A 23,614-nucleotide genomic window follows, 5' to 3' on the forward strand; every position below is an offset into this window, starting at 1 on the left:
GATTATAGCAAGCTCAGATGCTCATAAGCCTAGTACTTATTATACAGCAGGAACTTCTTATTGTAACATTTGTTAATGTCCGTTATGTACTTCACAGATAAAGATTCTAGTTGTCTACTGATGTACTACGTTCTTCATCTGTAAATATGTTGTAAGTAATTGCTATGTTAAATTGTTAATCGCTGTGTAATCCAATGTAACTACTGTCTGTTTATTTTAACTGTGGAGCTTTTCTCCCCGGGCCTCCGCTGAAAATGGACCTACGTCCAGTCGGACTCTCCCGGTCAACAAATGTAAATAAATAAATAAATAAATAAATTTATTAGCACAATGCTACTCATTTCCATATCATTATACATTCATTTGCATATGTTGGCTGCAGTATTTTACCAGGCTGCACAATGGTGCAGCCTGACACTGATTTGGCCCACTGTGTACATCACCACACAACACAATTCAACTAACATATTACACTATTGGGTTATGAATCCCAACTAAGTCTTTACTTTTCTGTTTACATATTACAAGGACACTGTACACTAAACTCTAAATACTCTAGATGCATTCTACTCATAAAATCTCACTGTATGCTTAGACAGGAAGTTGTTGTCAGTTTATATGTCCATTTTCTCATTAAAAAAAAACTAGAAAAGAATGTTAAAACTATCTGCTTCATGCAACAAACAATGCCTTTTCTTCTACTAGCTACGGTGGAAAACAGTCACTTTGACAAAATCCAAGTCAACTCCATACTACAGCTTAAGTAAAACATGCTGTCTGCATCTTCCAGGGCACAAAAGAGGGGCTGGCATATAAATTAGATTCTTGAGTCCTACAGGCAAAACTATTTGTACACGACATTGCAAACTAAATACCAACACAACTCCCAAAAATTTTGGAAAAATGTAAACCAGCTACTAAAACTCACCCAAAAGGCTACCCCCAAACCAACCACCCCTGACCCTAAATTTCCCATCTAAACACAATTCAACTCCCACTTTGTGAACTCAATTCTATCCTTAGTATCACAGGACAATTCCTTCCTCACTAGCCCTCCCAACACAAATAACACTAATACAAGCTTTACCCTCAAAACAGTTTCCACCACTTCAATCAAAAGCATGCTCTCCAAACTAAAAACCTCGTCAACAGTAGCCGACCTACTCCCCAGCTATTTCTTGAAACTCACAGCAGATGCTACTGCTATCACAATCTCCACTCTCATAAACAGATCAATTGTTGAAAACTATGTGCCCAAACTCTGAAAAATATCCTATGTTACACCCATACATAAAGGTGGGACCTCCACTGAACTTAATAACTACAGACGCACTGCTTTACTCTCCCCTCTGGCCAAAATCCTAGAAAAATGCATCCATACCCAGATGCAAAAATATCTCCTAGACAGCAACATCCTGTCACCTACTCAGCATGGTTTCAGACCTGCCCATAGTACCACTACAGAACTCCTCTGCTTCACAGACACAGTAAACCGTCTCTTTTGTAATTTGTGTGTATATACTGATGTGGTGCTACAGTAGCGTTGTCGCCTCACAGTAAGACACTGACCGGTTCGACTCTCAGCTAGATCGTCTTCTGCGTGGAGACATGCGTGAATGGGCGTGCCTTCGTTGAAGGTTATGCATTAGGGCTGGCAACTCAGCACATAAAAATCAACGGCCAATCATTAGCGGACCAGAGTTCCGCTGTGGCGACCCCTAACCAGGAAAAGCCGAAAGACACAACAACTGATCATGTCTAAATGTAACTGTAATTTTTCTATGTGGAGCTTTTCTCCCCGGGCCTCTGCTGAAAAAGGGCCTTTTCAGCTCAGACACCCCTTGTTAACAAATGTAAAATAAATAAACTATTTGGAGAGTGTCTTTATGCTTTACACATGGTTCAGCTATAGAAACATAGATTATAGCAGCAGATAATGATAGTTTGACCCACCTAATCTCCAGAGTGGCATAGCTATTATATAGACCAACAGCTTACTTTACATTTCTGCTCATATCCAAGAGCTCATTTATGTCTGGCTCACATTTTTAAACTCAATTACTGTTTTACTAGTGCTATTTTTCAGTTAAACTGTACCATTCATTCATCATCTTTTCTATTAAATAATCCTTCTTCTTACTTCTCTGAGCTGTTTGTGTCTTCAGATTGTATCCTCTTGTTCCGAGACATCTTTTATTTTGTTTTTAATATGGCAACTACATGGAATCTACTACCACTTCTATGGTGCTTAAAATGTTTATTCTACTTCCTTTGTTCAAGAATATATATATTTCTTTTTTTTTATTTAAAGTTCTCTGTGTATGACATCTGGTGTAGACCATGCACCATTTTCTCATGTTGTACTAAATTACCTTCAAACTGTCCACATCCTTAGAAAGATGAGGTTTACAGAACTGCTCATTAGCAGTTTATGTGAGCTCTAGCTGCATATTCTTCTTCTTTCAGCTGCTCTCATTAGGGGTCACCACAGCGGATCATCGGTTTCCATTTCTTCTGGTCCTCTGCATCTTGCTCTGTCAAACCAACCACCTGCATGTCCTCTCTGACCACATCCATAAACCTTATCTTACCTGGCAGCTCCATCCTTAGCATCCTTTTCCCAATATACCCAGCATCTCTCCTCAGCACATGTCCAAACCAATGCAATCTCACCTCTCTGGCTTTTTCTCCAAACCGTCCAACCAGAGCTGACCATCCAATATACTGATTCTTAATCCTGTCCATCCTCATCACACCCAATGTAAATCTCAACAGCTTTAACACTGCCACTTCCAGCTCCAACTCGCACCTTGATTTCTAGCTGTATAAGGCATAATAACCTTTTTTGTTTTGTTTTCCCATGCCTCTTTGTACACAGCCTACTATTCAAACAGCTTTTTTCTGGTGCTCCTGCTCATTATAGTTGCATACATTTAATCAGATAAGATGAACCCCTGGCCCCTTCCTCATTTAATGCTAACATTTTCACAAAGCACTTTGCACTCATTTTAGTTTACCTCACAGATGCACTGCATTTAAGCTATCATGCTTAACACTTTCTCTTTTACCTTAACAATTAACGTTTCATTGTTTCTGAAACTGCTTGTGTAGCAGTCATGCTACATATCTTTGTGTAATCAGCAAAAAAAAAGGCAAACTTTTCCTACTTAACCTTCTACTCTGTCACTTAATATCACACTTTTTAAGCTGCTTTGTGTTAGAAAATACAGAATTTTTTTTTACATGACCACATTATTCATTAACTTAGAAAAAAAACAGGCTGAAAATTTTGTAGGATAATTCTTTAGTCAGTTCATCCCATAGAGGGAAACAATTAGTTCGCATTCATCATGACTCATCCCTTACCTTATACACACTGACGGCCTCATGCAAGAACACAAAACTGTGACATGAATGCCTGGGAACACACAGGACACAGATAAAGGCCTCATCCTCCTGGCAGAACAACTCCAGTCTCCGTCTGTGCTCCCCACAGCACTGCTCTGTACTCCCATTTGTAACACACAGATTCTGCATATTTTCTTTCTCCCTGCAGTCTGTTTCCTGCATTGAATGCCCAAGCCTCAGTTCCTAGGATCTTTGAACCATACTGACCAGTTTTCAATTTACTCTGGACCTTTTCAAAGGGAAGTTCCTGTCTATACTCAGAACAGGAAAGTTTTGTTACACTGTATAAAATCCTGTTAACAGAGACCCTATTCAGCTGGAATCAACAGAGTTTCAGGCAAACTGATAAATTTAAGCAATACTAAAAGCCCACATTCTATAATCCATGTGAATAGCAATAAACAATTCCAGTTTCATTTTCAGAGCACAGGAAGTAGAATGTCTTGGGAAGTGACCGCCTCCATTTAAAGGGGCAATGCAAACTGTAGTTCAGAAGTTTTATTTTCTGAGATGGAATGGCAGTGTTTTAAGCACTTACGTTTAATTTTAATGTTCAGACTTTAGAAATACCAGGTAAATTTTGACTTAAAAGGCAACTAAATTATGTATTTTAAGAAAATTATATATATATATATATATATATATATATATATATATATATATATATATATATATATGTAAACTCCATTTTTATCCCAAAACCATACTTTCCTATTATATTTAATCTTCCTTCACTAATGACTTTTCCACTCCTGTATCTATTTAGTTTCATTTATATTGTCTACCAAGTTCAATCAACCCAGTGAGGAAAAAGGAGGTGTAAATACCCATTTCTGATATATTTATTTCTGAATTAGTTATTGTTCACTAGGTAAGGGAGCTAGTCTGTAAACCATTTTAACCCATAAACAAGGCTCAGTGTGATACAGAGATACAGAATTAAGTGCAGGAGCATCTTCCTTCCCCAGCTCAATACCCATAATATAATCAGTCAAAGAAATAGAAAGTACAGACAGCATCAACAAAACTCCCAGAGTCAGAATGCAATTAAAATGCCATGTGAATGAGAAACATTTAGAAGCACAGGACGTAGTGAACGTCTAGGAGCACAACACCAACAAAGTGTATGCTTCAATTAAAACTCAAACCTGGATCCTCCAGATCATTGGCCCAGCTGTTCTAATCATTCAGCTACCAAAGCAGCTTGTTTTTTTCATGAAAATGGTCAGTGGACCAGCCCATTTACCTGGTCAAATAAGGAGATAGATAGATAGATAGATAGATAGATAGATAGATAGATAGATAGATAGATAGATAGATAGATAAAATGTATTTCCCTGTACACATTGAACTGCCTGTGTGTGGATCATATATTGAATATGAGAGAGATGAATGCTTCAGGCTCTCATTTATGCTTCAATAGTTTGCCTAAAAATATTAGAGTCTGGTTGGCAGACTGGGAATGCAACTCAGATGATGAGAGATATCTAAAAAAGCTGACCTCTTGCTTAGCAAGCAGGAAACAATGCCAAGCACTGCATTTGGGCATAACAAAATCCATGGCTAGTAGCCTACACAGTTGCAGCAGGTTCTACAGGCAAAGGGGAATGTCACTCGTTCCAGTAATGGGTAAGGAGCTTGGGTTAAATGATTCCAATATAATCAATTTGGATGTGCACTGCTTAAATGTCTGTAGAGACAGGGTGGGGAACAAAGCCACCTGAGGGAGATAACAGTCACACCACCACAGTAGTGATGAGTTGTCTTGTGACTGCAGTTGCTTTAGATTATCACAAGTGTCAGTACCCTTTCCTGATAGTGAGTAAGGACACTATTGTTAAGAATGGTACTGCATCAGACATAATTATGTTAAGCCTGAAGTTGTGGATAGGAGATTTACTTTCCTGGGAAACCCAGTCCAGCAAAGATCATAGGATGGACACCTTTTCACCAGCCACTGAACTGGGTTTATTTGGACTGGGGCAGGCAAGGAGATAAGCTGAGGGATGCTTCTTATGATACCCTTACAGATATCTTGATAGGAAATTACTTTTATGATTCAGCTTTGTATATTCAGTTATTTGCAGCCAAATATAGAGACCAACACACAGGGGAAGGTATCTGTGGGGACACCTAGCAAGTGCCTACAACTCGAATGGAGGATAATGATGTGGTTGCTTCAGGAATAAATGGGGTGATAGTAGCAAGCCTTAATCAAAGCTAAATGTGTCAGAGGGTGCGGGACTTACTGTGAAAGGAGCTACTTCAGGGGGAGGGATAGCTGGTAGCAGTAAGCATAAATCTGAGCCATAGTTGTTAAATGACACTAGATTTCTACTGAAAGAAATCCAGGGAGGATTACAAAGAGGAAGAGAGAAGGAGTTATGACAGGCATAGCTCTCAGATCTTATCTTATAAAACTTGAGTGAGGTACCCAAGGAGGTTAGTGACTCTTGGGTTAGAGGTAGTCTGTATTCAGGGACTATTATGCATAGAATGGACTGCTAAGAGGGGGCTGAAGAAGGATGCAACACACTAGGTGCTAGTCCCAATGGCCTACTGTTAGGCACTTTCAGCCATAGCCCATGAGATTCCTTGTACAGGCAATATAGCTATAAAGTATACAAAAAAAACATTTTATTTTTTGCAAAATTTGTATGGGACAGATATTGCAAAAATACCAAATATTTCAAAATGCAGATGACAAAAGTAAGACTGCTGTGTGGCCTTAGCCTGTTACTGAAGAATCATTTCAGAAGGTTGCCATGGATATTGTGTGGCTTATTATTACTACAATCTCTTCAAGTAAGAGGTATATCTTGATGGTGGTGGATTTTGTTACTAGTTACGCTTAGACAGTGGCCTTGTCCACTATTAAGACAGAAAAAGATGGAAATACAGTGCTGAAAATGTTCATCTGGGTCAGTTTTTGATTGGAGATACTGATGAGTGGGGGAGATAGTTTTATATTAAACCTATTTGTGAAAAAGCTGTGGGGTAATCATTAAAGCATCACAGAGGGAAATCATCTTATATTAAACCTTCTCAATAAAGCTCAGTCTGATACTTTTTTATAAAATGTGGTGCTGTTGCAACAGATATTCTTTACTCAGATTCAGGAAATCAGAGCAGTGCAAGGGTTTAAAAATGTGTACACTGCTAAGTTCACCTGTATAGGACTCATTATCGATATAAAAATCAAGAATCACACTAGCCAGCACCCTTTTATTACCAAAACTATTTTACTGGCATAATTTCACAGTTAACCTAAACAAAATTTTATAGCTGAAGCTCAACTCATCATACAATAAAACATCAAACTTTTCAGCACAGCCTAGAAGCAATGCTCACAGACATAATATCCTAAATGCATTTTAGCCAAATCTATAGTAGCAAAATTAAACTCTCACACCTCACATTTGCACACAACATTCACAGATTAAAACAATGCCCAGCCTAGCTTGCAATGTCCTGATATCTACAAATAGACTCTACTTGAAAACAAATGAAATTAATACAGATCAAGGTGACAGAGCACCTGGTGCTGATTTTTTGACATTATGGAGCACTATATCTTGAAGCATGTGTTTTTAAATCATCATGGAAATTTTAATACAATGAAACTGCCTTTTTGCCCCAAATGTGAACTGACATAAAACGTCTGAGAACTTTTCCATCCCAATGTGAACAGCATTTACCTCAATGTGTACCACCAACATGCAGTAATAGTACTGCTAACTTGTTAAGCTATTCAGTTCACATTATATAACTAAGACTAGCTACCACCCAAAGCCAATTAAATTTTATCACTAATTACTCCTCCTGACCTCTTTTTAATTCTCTTACTATTGACCCCTTTTATTATATAACAGTGTATAATGTTGACATTTATGGCATAGTATTATGCCAACTTCCTAACTCATTCTATTTTTTCTTTTTTTTTTTTTGAGTTACTTTATTCTTTAACTTAAAATATAATTCTTCATAGCAAAGCTTCTGCTCCAAATAATCAGTATTTTTAATAGAAAATAATTGCTTATCTGCAATTAAACCATTCAAACCTTGAAATGAGCACTAAATGTGGGAATGGTTTCTAATTATACCTTATATATATCATTAGTATGTTTGTTATAGTTAGTAATTATCCTGTCCGTTTCATTACTTTGAATGTTGCTGGACAATATTTCTCTAACACACATTAATCTGAAAATATATATTAAACTTTATAACAATTATTGTCCATATCCTGTAGCTGTGAAATCACTCAGACATTTTCAGCTACTACATGTGGTTCTCCTCACTATTATTTGAACCAAATATTCATATTGTTTGACCTTTTATAACATTCTGAAATATATCTTCAAGGTGCATACTGGATCTATGCATATAGGTACTGCTTTTAGCTGATTTCTTATGCACAACTGTTATAATTGTGCCATGTTGTGGACCGGTCAAAGTCATCATCATCTTCTTTTGGCTGTTCCCATTAGGGGTCACCACAGCGGATCATCTGTTTCCATTTCTTCCTGTCCTCTGCATCGTGCTTTGTCACACCAACCACCTGCATGTCTTCTCTCACCACATCCATAAACCTTATCTTAGGCTTTCCTCTTTTCCTGTTACCTGGTAGCTTCATCCTTAGCATCTTTTTCCCAATATACTCAGCATTCCTCCTCTGTACATGTCCAAACCTACGTAATCTTGCCGCTCTGGCTTTGTCTCCAAACCTTCCAATCTAGGATGACCCTCTAATATACTTATTTCTAATCCTGTCCACCCTCATCACACCCATTGCAAATCTTAACATCTTTAGCTCTGCCACATCCAGCTCTAACTCACCTTTATGTCAGTGCCACTGTCTCCAACCCATATAACATAGCTGGTCTCACTACCCTCTTGTAGACCTTCCCTTTCACTCTTACTGGTACTCGTCTGTCACAAATCATTCCTGACACTCTTCTCCACCCACTCCATCCTGCCTGTACTCTCTTCTTCACCTCTCTTCCACACTCACCATTACTCTGAACTATTGATCCCAAGTATTTAAACTCATCCACCTTCGTCACCTCTACTCCTTGCATCCTCACCATTCCTCTATCCTCCCTCTCATTCACACACATATATTCTGTCTTAGTCCTGCTGACCGTAATATAAAAAAAAATGAATTCTATACTAAGCTGCAGTCATTTTAAACTTTAAAAAGTATGTAGTGCATATCAAATAATCCACAAACTTTGCAACTAATCCACTATTCCTTCAGAGAGAAAGAAAGTTTTGTCAACAATGTAGTTATAAAAATAACTTTTTAAAAATAATTTTGTTCATTAAACACAAATTAATCTTCCTAAGTAAATAAAATACCTGCATAGGAATTGGCAACAGGAGTACTGATAACTATTCCCCCTCTTAGGATATCTGAACACAAGGAAAATACAACAACGCCAACTGCTATGTGGTCTTGAGACGAATACAGGAACCAAAATTAGTGCTAAACAAATGCACTACAAAGGACTAATAAAAGCTGCAGGCCAAAGTATTAAAATCCAAGTTTAATGCGATACCAGACTGAAATATTAAAAGTTAAGCACTTTCACCCACCATATCGCAGGATTCATCAGAACTAGTAAAATCTTTGCAACTGCTACATTTTAAAAACTTTTTGCCAAATCAATTGACATTTAAAAGGATAAGCACTTAATAATGTCAAATGCAAAATACTTAATGCAACAAAATATGTACATAAAATAAATATTACATAAATAACCCTTATTCTATCAAATCTTGTCAATATTTCATAAATAATCTACACTAATAAAAACTGTATGTATAAAAGAACAGAAATATGTAGCAGAATATATAATGCAATGAACTGGTATTGCATTAAACTTGGATATTAACAGTTTGGCCTGCAGCTTTTATTAGTCCTTTGTAGTGCATTTGTTTAGCACTAATTTTGGTTCCTGTATTCATCTCAAGACCACATAGCGGTTGGCGTTCTTGTATTTTCTTTGTGTTCAGTTGTTCAGTGAACGCCTTCTAAGGATATAAATGTATTTGTTAGATAAGAAGACACTATTTTATAAAACCAATAATAAAAGTTTGAATAATTAGACAATTTACTTAACTTTGTCCTAATAGATTTAACTCTTGTATTAAATATTGTGGTAAATAAGTCTACAGCTACTGTATTGAAGATATAACTTTGTCACATATGTTGTTCACACCACGAGTGTACCTTATCTAAAAATCTTTACTGTTATTAATAAAACATTTTCCTTCAGCAGAAACATTTTTCAATTTGCTTTCCAAAAATGTGGATATTAGATCGGTTGACCACACCCTAGCTGAGATTATAGGTCTCAGTGCTGGCTTTTCCATGTCTATATGGATTTTGGTTAAATAATAATAAATGGACATCTTCGGGTGAGGAGTATAAAAGTAATTAAGATTATCAATGATGATGGAATTCTTCAAATGCAAATTATAAATAGCAGTGTTTACTCTTGCTATGATATTTGACAATTCACACTTTTCAATTTTCTTATAAGTGTATGTGTCATAAAATAACTATAAACACTATCAAAAAGAATAATTTCTGTTTATAATCACTGTTTCCACATCTTGATCAGTGCCTTTTATGATTATATCATGAACGACCAACAGAGAATTTAATGCTAGTCTCCCTGAATCAGTCAGATATGAATACTATTAATGCTTTGTTTTTCATTATATAATTGGTGCTTGTCACCCTAACAAGCCTTTTGAAAGGCATTAACTATGGGGTGATTATATGAAATAAAAGTACTTGATTTGCATAATGGAGCTTGTTCCAACAAGGGGCTTCTCTTGAAAGTAAGTTTTTAATTCAAATTTCTAGTAAATTTGACAGTTAGGTCTGGCTATTTAAAATATTGTCATCAGAGGTGAAAATAAAAGTGAAACCAATACTGAGTTCTGATGCAGTTAAATTATAATCTGGGGCATTAAAATCAATGTTGACACCACTGGTGTGCCTTGTACTTTATTGCCAGTCCTTGGCAGCTCTGTCCTGAGCTTTTTCTTCCTCCTCTTCTTCCTCTTGGTATGTTGTTTGTTGGTCTCTGAGGCATTGCTAGTGGATTAGTTTGAAGTAGTCCCTCGAATTGTTCCACTAAAGGGTCCAAGAGTCCAACCAATGCTAGCCTCATCATGACTAGGTGTACAACCTGGGAAGACATTCTTGTGATCAATGAAGCAATGCTGGTGACATCTCAGTTAGCTTAATGTGATCAGATATAGTTCCTGCATACTGATGTTGATGGTAATAATGTGAAAGGTAACAGTAAATTCACTCTGGGGGTTTCAGATGTGTACTTCTTGGACAGGGGTAATTGGTGCTGATTGTGAAAATAAAGGTAGAACTTGGCTAGGCTTGTAAGCGCTCTAGGGCCATTAGCCTAGTAAGTTACTATGATCCTATGATACTGATACTGATGTTACTGGTGTGATTGCAAAGACAAGGACTGGGGGGATAGCTGCTCTTAGAATTATTTAAATCTAGTGTTAACCTCCTTTTCTTTGTAGTAATACGTTTTTGTTCAGGAATCAGTAAAACATCCATCATATCACCATATAGCCTTTTATTTGTTGCACTTACATTAATGCTAGAGTGGTATCTAACACTTTTATTTAATTGAAGAGCTTGTTATTCTATCTATTCATACCCATCCATCAGGGACATAAATTCATTTACTAAATTTCATGTTAAAGGCCTGTGATCTTTGTAACAGTTCTGAATATGGATTTCCATCATATCTTTAAGATTCTAAGCCATCTTGGAATTACTTTTATGTTTCAAGTAAATTGTTGAACTTAAACACTGCCATTGATGTTTTGTAAATGTCTGAGATTTCTGTGCTAACAAGGAATTGTAGTTAAGTCATGAGCTCCATGAGATGAAGCACTGGCTTGGATTTTGCCTGCTTTGGGCTACTTATCTTCTAGGACTTTTTACTGTGTGCTTGTAGAACATGAAAACTGCTAATCTCTGAATAAACATCTACATCTGTTTTTGCAGTTAAGAGAAACTCTTTTCTGAATATTAATGCACTGGAAGTAAATGAAGTAAATATAGCAGAAAATTATACTGATGGAAGTCATGATTTTACAGACATTTCATTTGTTAGAACAACATAGATTCATGGGTTCTTACTAGGCTAATGAACTGAGGGGCCTTTCTAAACATAGCCAAGTTTTTTGAAAGAATAATGATTTCTTGTATCCAAACAGGTCATTGAGGATGAGGCATTTATAAGCTACCTCTGTCCATAAGGGACATGGGTACCACACCTGGTGTAAATTTCACATTCCTCATCCACTGGTCCAGTTTGTGCTTAAACAGGGTAACAGCCAAACTCAGCTTCACATTGAAGGGAAGCCTGTTCCATATGAGGAACAGTCTCTGGGACACATATATGTCTGTCTAGACAAAATTCAGGTCTCTAGACCCTCTATTTCTGGTACTGTTTGTCTTATTACTACTCAGGAAATACATAAGTGTGGAGTTTGCAGTCACCCCTCAGTAATATACAGGAGACTGAGTAGAAGGAAAGGGCTTTAAGGTGCTCTGCATAAGGCAGGTTTTGACTGATTATCACATTTCAGAATAACAGAAAACAAGGTATGCAAGAATAGAGAAGGTGTTTGCATCAACATTTACAATATTAAACAACTTGTTAACAGTCCCACTGCCTGCCCTTGAGGTATTTAACTGCATAATAACAGCAGCTACAACTTGAGGATATTTTAATACTGTAGTTAGGGTGAAACTTAGTAAACGTACAGGTTTGGGAAAGGAGGAGTAACTGAGGAGATATCATAAAATTCAAGAAAGACCAGGATAATGACATGGGCATAGAGAAGGTAAAATGAGGAGAAAAAACTTGGTGTATCAGTTGATAACGTGACCAACAGCTTTTCCACTTTAATGTACAGTGTAACAAATACTTTCTAGAAGGCAGTTTTGTAAGGAATTTGATTGATGAATTCAGGAAGTTTATAACAGGCATATCCTACCAGTCTTGAAAATGCTAAGACACCATTTTGTTTTCTTGATTAAGAGAATAATGTGAGATAGAATGATTTTGACATTAGGCATCTTGATGGAGTGTACAAATGAATCAGTGTTTGGGTAGCTAGGTATCTATTATGGCTTCAGTAGAATGGTGTGGGTCATACTGAGTGGCTTGGTAGATGATTCTGGTCCAAAGAATTAAACCTGCTTTAGTGGCTGGCAGTGGTGAGTTTTGCAGTTTTAGCTGCACATTTTCAGTTGTGTTGTGCACTTGCCATGGTTTAGATGAATGGCTAGATTTTAAATGGGTTAGAACAGCAGAGGAATAAAGCAGAGTTAGTAATAAGTAAATGCAGGCTGTGGAGATATGTACATGATGAACATGGTTTAGATCTATATAAAAGATGAGCTTTGGATTAGTACAAAGTGCAGTTTTATTGATATGTTGGACAAATGATAGGTTATGTTTAACCATGGTACCGGTTTGACTGAACTAATGAGTTCTAGTAGGCAGTTTTTTTTATGGACTTTGGAAGACAGAGGGTGAAATGAAGACAGAGTTATCTGTGGAAAATAAAATGGTCTTACTGTAATTAGTATTTGGAGTAGCCCTCAGAACTTAAGCCAACAAGAATTTTGGTGAAGCTGAGTTGAAGTCAAGAAGTGACCTTGAATATAGGTTTTCCAAAGCATAAATGATTTTCATCTTCCATACCATTAATGGAGCATTTAAAGGAGTGGACCTAAAACAAATCTCTAGGGTACAAAATGTTAGCTGATTTCGGAAGAGAAATGGAATCCTTCCAGTAGACTGCTTGGAGTTCAGCAAGGCTTTTTGTGAACCAGCTAACAAATTATGCAGAGAGGTGACAAAGATGGAGACAAGGCATGTGAATGTGGTGGCCAACAACAATGAAGACACTGGACAGAGCTACAAATTTGGATTTCACCACTGTGGAGGTTTATACTCATATAGTGACTGAAGTCAAGAAATGATGCTTCAGTGTCATGGCCAGAGTAGAAGTCATAGTGGGTGTATAAATGATGGCACTGGGAGTTAGGTGGGAAACGTTGCTGGTATACACACTGCAGGAGAATTGTAAAGGGGGGATCGATCTGTGGATGTTCTATTTTATTAAGAAAATCACAGTGGAGGACTTCTAAAGTATCCAAGGTAGTATTAACAAAAATGTTATAGTCAGTCTCAACCATCAGTCTGTGCACTACTTAAGATTTATGAATATAACTCTTACAATGGAAAACAATGAAAATAATCTGGGAATTATCCACACATTCACCCATTTTTTAAACTGTTAGCCTTGATTAAAGTAGTGGTGGTAACAAATTAACAAGTGTTGACCATATATCCCTATACACAGCAGTAATTTCCAGCTCTTCATGTGGCATACCCCTGCATTCCCAGGCAAGCTGAGAGGTATAATCCCTCCAGGGTATCCTGGGTCTGCCCTAAAGTTTCCTCCCATGTGGGCTGTGGCAAATTCACTTCCTACAGCTGCATCCAGGAAATATCCTTATTAGATGTCCAAGTGATTTCAACTAACTCATCTCAGCATGAAGGAGGAGTAGATGTACTTTCAGATCTTCTTGGTTTGCTTAGCTCCACACACTATGGTGTCCAATGATCATTTTCCTAGCAAAGGAACATTGTAGCTGTTACTTATATCCAAAATGCAACCCTTAGTCAGTATCCAAACTTCATAATCTTCCATAGTTGAGAATGGCTGCACAGACTGGCCTAAACTGAGAGTTTCTTCCTATGACTCAGGTTTAGTTTCATTACCACAGCCTGGTAGAACATATGCAGTACTGCTTTAGCTGCTCCCATCTGATGGTCAGCCTCCTGATCCAGAATCTTCACTTGTGAACAAGCCTTCAAAAATACTTAAGATCAAAAATCTCAGGCAGTTGGTGCCCCTTTGTCTGCAGAGAACAAGCCACTAATTTCTAAGAGTGAACACAGCATTTAATTTGGAGGTGATGATTTTCATCCCAAATGCTTTGCACTCAGCAGAAGTTTCCATTTATCTGCTCAAAGTCCATTTGCTCAAGTTTAGTTTGAGTAAAGATGTTCGATTGTGCATTTGTTTTTTCATGTTTGATCACTGCTATTTTTTGCTTCTAAGTTCCGACCAACCATCAGTCATCTGTGAAGCTACTGGCTCATTCTTTCTAGATGAAAGTTGTTTCCCATGGAGTGACAGTCAGTTGTCGAGGTCATCATCCAGATATCTATCAAGAACTGTTTTATGCCAGCTATAGCCCCTCCATGGAGAATCTGTCTTTCCTACCTCCTTCTGTCAGCATTCACACTCCAGCACCACTAAATATCCTTCTACCCTGCTACTTCCCTTTCCTTCTTGATCCCTGCCTCCTCACTACCTGACAACTATTACATACAGATCTCTTTACTTAATCATGGTACCCCTCAGCTTATCCTCTATTCTTCTCCTGAATATCCTAAATAGCCTTTCATTTCATAGAAGGAAGAGACTCTCTGACTGTCCAGAAAGAGTAGAATGTTAATGTAGGACAGAGAAAAGCATGGAAAGAACGGGAAAATATAAAACACCTCAATAGCTTGAACATTTCAGAATGCTTTGCAATCATACTAAAAATCAAATTAATGAAGGCAAAAAATATACTATAATAGCTATTAGAATAATAGTAAAACAACCCTAAAAAAATTCTGGACAGCCATTAAAAGAATCTTGCATCCTGGCCATAAATTCAACCCTAATCCCTTTCCTAGTAAGTTTTCACTTGAAACCACAATACATCTTGACTGTTATTTCACAGGTAGTGTAGTATCTGTAACCAAGGATTCCTCAACATCTAATCCCAACCCTGCCTAGTGACCACATAACATCACATTTGCTTTCACCTTTAGACCCATGCCCACATCCTATATAAAACATGTTTTAAACAAACTCAAACCAGCTGATGACCTTTCAAGTGAATACCTTATAATATCAGCTGATAGCATTGCCTACCCTGTCTTAATCCTTATAAATAGGTAAATTTAGGCATTCCATATTTCCTCTCTCTGCAAAAAGTCAAACATTATCCCTCTGCACAAAGGAAGAATTTCAACAGACATTACTAACTCTAAACGCATAACAATGTTATCACCCCAAAATACTTGAAAAATGTATTCAAAAACAATTGATAAACTCTCTGCTGAAAGAACTCCTGTCACCCACACAACATGGCTTCCATCCTTCCCATAATAAAACTGCACATCTAACATATACAGATACTGCCAATAAAGCTAGAGATAATGACAAAGTAGTCTCCTTAGTTCTAGACTTGCATATAAAGACTTCGGCACAGTTTGTCACAGCAAACTTCTACTTTGGATGTCCTCATTAGGTCTCTCTCAACTCAACCTTCCATGGCTCAAAACCTACCTAATAGGTGTCAGTCAATAAAATGGCAATCCATACTCTGTCCATACCTCCCAGTCACCACCAGTTTACCACAAGGCTCTGTCCTTGGTCCCTTCCTCTTTGACATTCTCACCAACACCCTCCACACATCCACTCAATAGGCCTCCCTAACATGGTATGTAGATGACTCCACACATATCTGCACATCTGACAATGTGGCACACCTCCAAAAAATTACTCAGGAAGGTTTAACAACAACTGAAACATGGTGTTGTAACTTACAACTCATACTCAACCCTGAAAAAAAACAAACTACTACTTTTTCACCAAATCCTTTTCCCATGAAGAAATACAATTTAAAGTTCTTTCTCAATAATACAACCACTGAAGTCACTTTTCATAGCAAATTATTAGGGATAGTAGTGGACGATAGTCTTAAATTTGACCTGCATATACAAAATAGCTTACGAAAAACTCATCAAAAACTAGGGATGCTTTGACACCAGTAAGGCTACAGTTGCCACTACTTATGTCCTCCCCACACTTCTTTATGGTGCGGTGCTCCCATTCTTACTAATCTCCACACAGCACAAGAATCAAAACGTGAGCAACGCTACAGTGACACCCCAAAACTGTATGTCCTCCCCACACTTCTTTATGGTGCGGTGCTCCCATTCTTACTAATCTCCACACATCACAAGAATCAAAACGTGAGCAACGCTACAGTGACACCCCAAAACTGTATGTCCTCCCCACACTTCTTTATGGTGCGGTGCTCCCATTCTTACTAATCTCCACACAGCACAAGAATCAAAACGTGAGCAACGCTACAGTGACACCCCAAAACTGTATGTCCTCCCCACACTTCTTTATTGTGCGGTGCTCCCATTCTTACTAATCTCCACACATCACAAGAATCAAAACGTGAGCAATGCTACAGTGACACCCCAAAACTGTATGTCCTCCCCACACTTCTTTATGGTGCAGTGCTCCCATTCTTACTAATCTCCACACATCCCAAGAATCAAAACGTGAGCAATGCTACAGTGACACCCCAAAACTGTATGTCCTCCCCACACTTCTTTATGGTGTGGTGCTCCCATTCTTACTAATCTCCACACATCACAAGAATCAAAACTTGAGCAATGCTACAGTGACACCCCAAAACTGTATGTCCTCCCCACACTTCTTTATGGTGCGGTGCTCCCATTCTTACTAATCTCCACACATCACAAGAATCAAAACGTGAGCAATGCTACAGTGACACTCCAAAACTGTATGTCCTCCCCCCACTTCTTTATGGTGCGGTGCTTCCATTCTTACTAATCTCCACACATCACAAGAATCAAAACTTGAGCAATGCTACAGTGACACCTCAAAACTGTATGTCCTCCCCCCACTCCTTTATGGTGCGGTGCTCCCATTCTTACTAATCTCCACACATCCCAAGAATCAAAACGTGAGCAATGCTACAGTGACACCCCAAAACTGTATGTCCTCCCCCCACTTCTTTATGGTGCGGTGCTTCCATTCTTACTAATCTCCACACATCACAAGAATCAAAACTTGAGCAATGCTACAGTGACACCTCAAAACTGTATGTCCTCCCCCCACTCCTTTACGGTGCGGTGCTCCCATTCTTACTAATCTCCACACATCCCAAGAATCAAAACGTGAGCAACGCTACAGTGACACCCCAAAACTGTATGTCCTCCCCACACTTCTTTATGGTGCGGTGCTCCCATTCTTACTAATCTCCACACATCACTAGAATCAAAACGTGAGCAATGCTACAGTGACACCCCAAAACTGTATGTCCTCCCCACACTTCTTTATGGTGTGGTGCTCCCATTCTTACTAATCTCCACACATAAGAATCAAAACGTGAGCAATGCTACAGTGACACCCCAAAACTGTATGTCCTCCCCACACTTCTTTATGGTGCGGTGCTCCCTTTCTTACTAATCTCCACACATCACAAGAATCAAAATGTGAGCAATGCTACAGTTACACCCCAAAACTGCATGTCCTCCCCCCACTTCTTTATGGTGCGGTGCTCCCATTCTTACTAATCTCCACACATCACAAGAATCAAAATGTGAGCAATGCTACAGTGACACCCCAAAACTGCATGTCCTCCCCCCACTTCTTTATGGTGCGGTGCTCCCATTCTTACTAATCTCCACACATCACAAGAATCAAAACTTGAGCAATGCTACAGTGACACCCCAAAACTGTATGTCCTCCCCACACTTCTTTATGGTGCAGTGCTCCCATTCTTACTAATCTCCACACATCACAAGAATCAAAACTTGAGCAATGCTACAGTAACACCCCAAAACTGTATGTCCTCCCCACACTTCTTTATGGTGCGGTGCTTCCATTCTTACTAATCTACACACATCACAAGAATAAAAACTTGAGCAATGCTACAGTGACACCCCAAAACCGGCAACAGTAATCAAGGAGCCTCAATCCTCATCACTGGCACCAGTGGGGGATGTACACTGGGAGGCTGACAAGTACATAGACAGTAAAGGACAATTTCCCTTAAGAGAACACAGAGACCACAGTCAGTCTGGGGCTGGTTTCTTCCTTTTCTACACATCCCCAATAAGACCCAACCATTAGCACAGCTATATAGTTGAGAGCCAAGACCTCCAGCACCCTCTCTGTCCAACCAGTGCTTTGTGTCCCTGCCCAAGTAGCTGATACACACACTGTTTGAGGTTTCATTTCTACACGCAGACATACCTGGGAAAGGCTGGTACAGGTGTACTAGCTATGCCCCCTTTTGTCCAGATTACAGGGTAGTTATCAATGCCACCAGCCAGCTTTTTGCCAGCTACTATATGGCTCTTGACAAAGGGTGTCCAATCTTACTGTGTAATGCTACTATCAATACAAATGGTAATTTGGCCAAGAACAAGGCTATTCAAAGTATCTTAACAGTGTCACCAAATATATATGCAAGTACTCTCAGAACGTAAATATCTCCAGACAGATAGGTCACAATGAAAAGTTTAAATATATTTAATAATAAATAATAAAAAAACAATAAAATACTCGGTATATATTTACAGTGATCATCATCATCAGACCCTTTTTCCCATTTTTCTACATGGGGTCGGGTATCATGTTAACTGTCACCAACTCGATTGACTCAGTGCCACACTCCTGCCTTCTTCAATACTCATGCCTGACTGTGACAGATCTTCAGTCACACTATATTTACAATGATAATAGAGTTCAAAATCATAGGAAATGTTTAAAATAACATTGTAGGACAGTCTCAAATAAATAAAGAAAAACATCTAAATTAAGCTTTGTTTTATTCTTGACTATATCTATGAGAATTATTATTCCCTAGATTTACTTAATTAGAGCAGCAAGGCAGAATGTGTGGTGAATGGATCTTGTCAGGTCCAAGACAAAATACAGAATGCTGTTTCCCTCAGAGATTTATTAAATTAATATCTCAAATATTACTGCTGGGATAGCTTGCACAATTACATAATTTCTTGTCATCTGACTCTTTCCCAGGTAAAACACCCACTGCTGAAACATAGCAGTATTTAGCATCTACCTGTGAAAATACATACACAAGGCTTTTCCTCAGACCTTGGTACTTGCTGGATATCATAAAACAATAACACACTTCCAAGACAATACAGAACATCCCCTACTACTAGACATTGTGTCTGTTACTACACTGAAATGAAAGATAACATCTTTTTATGGCCTGGTTAAGAAGTAATTTCATTTCATCTATTTTTCTGAAGTTAACCTTCTATATTCCAGTTTCCACTGTTAAAATATATACATCTAAGCAGTTAGAATAGTAGGAAGGTACATTTCTGTTCTATTCCAGTAGAGCATGCTGTGGTTACATTTAAGCACTTTGCAAAATCTTTTCAATGCACATTTCCATACCAGCAGTTTAATATACACCTGACATACAGTTCTAATACATTTCTAACACAAGTATCTTACATGAATCATGCTGATATTCGCAAATGGCAGATAACTATTTACAAAATTCCAGACAGCTGTACTGGAAGTATATCCCTTTGTCACACTTCTAAATAAATTGTGTTGATATCCACAAATGACATATAACTATTTACAAAATTCCAGATAGCTAGGCTAGCAGTACCTCCTTTCATGACATTACTTCCCCCTCAAAGACTCAAGCTAGCTTTTCAAATGACCCTTGAGAAAAATTGCTTGAGAGGGATGAGCCATTCTGGGAATACCTTACCCCATACCCTGTTTAAGAGCCCATCTGCTTTAGCATTGCTAACCCCACTGTGGTGCAGCACTGACATATCATATGCCTGCAACCCTAGGCTCCACCTTAGTAACTTGGGATTTTGTGGGATTCCTCCCTATAGCCATAGATCCCCCTCAGACTCCTCCTGATTTCTCCTGCAAATACTTAGCACCAGGGCCTCCCTATCATGGTAAGGTTTCATGGTGTTACCATGGTACAGTTTGTGCCTCTGTCTCCTGCCTAGCAGTTCTACCACATAGTTAAAATCACTGACCTTCCTTACCACCTTGAAGTGTCCCTCCCAAGCTGCCTGCAGCTTGTTGTGTCCGACAGGAATGAGACCCATAACCTGCTGCCCTATGCTATACTCTCTAGCTCAAGTATTCCTGTCATACGAGACCTGTCTCTGCTGTTGGGCTTCTGCTAGGTTCTCCTGGGCCAAGCCCATGAGTTTCCTGAGCCTTGTCCAGAGATTTAGGACATATGCCACAGCAGACTCCTTGTGGGATTCACACCCACCCTCCCACTCATCATGAGTCAAATCTAGAGGTCCCCTCACCCTATGATCATACAGCAACTGAAAGGGTGAAAAACATGTGGATTCCTGGGGTGCCTCTATGTAAGCAAACAACAGATGGGGCAAATATTTGTCCCACTCCCTCTTAAACTGGTCTGCAAATGCCTGTAGCATGGTTTTAGTGTAGAGTTTAACCTCTCTACCAGGACATAAGTCTGGGGATGGTCTTTGGGTGATTCACCCACAGTGCCCCCACAGACAAGCCAGCAAGTGGCAGATGGTGGGCTCTGAGCACTACCAACTGCTGTATTCTCTTACCCTCTAGCCCTCCCTCAGGGGTCCACTCTCTATACAGTAATCCCTTACCCAGTATACAGATTCCCCTTTTCATTGACAATCAGTTGTCTCACTGGCTACCTCCCTCAGGCCTTGTAATGTAGGGTCTGACAGCTGAGTCTGTCTCAACTCTCTCTTTGTAACCCTTCCCAGCTCCCATTCCACAGGAAGTTTGGTACTCTCTGCCAGCTGTACCTCACCATCAGCCTGGGTACTACTATCCACCTCTGCCCTTGCAGTCCATCTGAGCAAGGGACATCAGTACCCACCAGCACCTGTGGCTCACCTTCAGCCTCACTACTACAGGGTATGTCCCTCCCTGAAATAGGTACCACACCAGTCCTGGATTCAAGTTTGTGGTCTGTCTGTGTCCCTCCCAGGCTACCAGACCCACACAATTGTCTCCAAGCCTGACTGCAATGTAGCTGCATGCACGCAAGGTACTGTATTATCAAAATCATTCTCCATCAGGACATCTGCAGGGATATCCTCAAACACATCTACTTGCTTGCTTCCTTTTTCACCCTCACAGTGAAGGTGAACCCTAGCTAAAGGTATTTGGAATGGGGTCCCTCCTAAAGCTTTGACTGGAGTAGACTTCCCAAGCAAGTAGTGCTCCTCTTTAACCATTGCAGGCTTCACAATGGTTAGGTCAGAGGCTGTGACATTTTTAGTAGTGACCTGTCTATAAACAGACAACTTACTACTGGCATTCTGTCATTCCCACTTAATGCTTCTCCCACCTTGCCTTGGACATCTATATGCTACATGGCCCCACTGGTTACATTTAAAATGTTTAACCCTGGATCCTAGCAGTGTACCTGAACTAGTGGCTTCCCCGTGTTATGGGTGGACTCTGTTGGGGGCAGTTTAGGCTGCCCATTGTGGGTTCTCTTAGACCCATGAGCAGCACTGGGCATCCCTTTCCTGTGGAGTGATGCCCTGCTTGATAGGTATAGGTCTCCCTTTTTTCCAAACTTATCTTCTGTGTTACATTCTTTAATTGCTAACCAGATTCTCATGTCCTCAGGCAAAGTGCTAAGGGCTCACAAAAAGGTCTTCCGGTCCTTCAAAAGTGGTAACCTGATACCCATTCACCCATCTATGAAAATAAGTGCTTAACTCAGCAATATATTCACACACACTTTCATTTGCCCTGTGTCTATGCTCAAGAAGCTTTTTCCTATAAGCTTCAGGTATTAACACTCTAGTAAACAATTTTAGACAGTATTATAATTTATGCAATCAGTATCAGACAATTTAGAAATAGCAGTTACAGCTGTACCATACATTAAGGGGGTCAGGAGCCATATCCAGAGCCCTTGGCCAACATTATATTGTTTACATACCCTTTCAAAGATATGAATGAAACTATCGAAATTATCACCCTCTGTAAATTGTGGAAGAAATTTACTGACCTGTTGCTTCTGGGGTTCAGTTATTCCCTTCCCCATTACCTCCAAGACCCTGGCAAAAAGTTAGCATCTCCTTTTCATACTGCCTTTGCCTCTTAATTTCCTCAGCTTCAAGATGTCGCAGTCTCTCAGCTGACTTTCTTTCTAAATATTTGGCCTCCAATTCAAGTCTATTTACCTCCAGATGGATTTTTAAGTCCTCTGTGGAAAGGTTGAACTATCCATTTTCTAAGAGTTGTACATCCCCAAGGCCAGTCTGGTTGTCCTCCTGTTTGCTGGTCTGTAATGCAGCTGTGGCTAAGGCTGCAATCATTTCTGCTTTGGTCAGGTTGGCATGCCCCAATCCATTGGCTTTGCACATCTCAGCTAACTGGCTGCTTGTCAGCTTGCCATACTCCTCTGCTGACATCCTTGCCTGCTCTTCCTGACTAAGTTAGCAAAAAATAAATAAATAAATAAATAAAAATGTAGTGATAGTAAAAACAGCTGCTCGCCAACACACCATGCAGATATAAAGATAATACTCAGTTTGCGTCTGTTCAGACCAGTCAATAAAAGGAAAAACTGTTCGCGTCTATTTCAGACCATGCTATGAAACGCTGAAAGGAATAGCATAAAAATCACTCCATGAGGCACAAATAAATGTGTGTTCCAAAAGTTCCGCTTAAAAAACGCCAGATATACTCAGCTCAGGAAAAAAGTCCACAAACCAAGAAGTAATAAATCGAGGCATTTATTCCACAGAACAGAAGGTAAGCGCTTTTGCTAGTAGCTTTTTCAAACCTATACTGAATCAACTGAAACAAAGACATTTATACTGTGATCTTAAGTTAATTAGGCAATTAACCAATATTCTAATTGAAATTGAATCAATTTGACAAAGAATACACCCATCTCATATCTAAGTTACTTTATACAAAAATGCCTATACTTCAGGACAAACAATTCAATTGCCCCGTACAGAAATGCTCATATTTCAGGACAGGTAATGCAACTAAACATCTATTTCAACATTTCTAACCATATATAAAACATACTTAAAAGTGTGTTAATATAATATATATATATATATATATATATATATATATATATATATATATATACTGCATAACACATAACATCACTTCAACTTAAAATCCCTAATTTCAATTAAAAATCCCTTAATTTCATTAAAAAATAAAAAAATTCCTTAAAAAAAATTACCAA

General features: G+C 38.8%; 1 protein-coding gene across 1 annotated transcript in view; it reads right to left on the minus strand.

The window, feature by feature from the left end:
- LOC122814449 (zinc finger protein 234-like) overlaps positions 1–3,825 on the minus strand; it is a 389,414-nt gene extending 385,589 nt beyond the window's left edge. The window contains exon 1 of the mRNA XM_044087029.1: positions 3,367–3,825. Within this exon, the coding sequence (XP_043942964.1) occupies positions 3,367–3,570 (204 nt within the window). The 5' untranslated portion in view covers positions 3,571–3,825. The remainder of the gene's footprint in view (positions 1–3,366) is intronic.
- Positions 3,826–23,614: the final 19,789 nt, after the last annotated feature.

This window comes from Protopterus annectens, chromosome 10.part0 (assembly GCF_019279795.1).
Source record: "Protopterus annectens isolate FY-2018-M chromosome 10.part0, PAN1.0, whole genome shotgun sequence".
Taxonomy (NCBI): Eukaryota; Metazoa; Chordata; order Ceratodontiformes; family Protopteridae; genus Protopterus; species Protopterus annectens.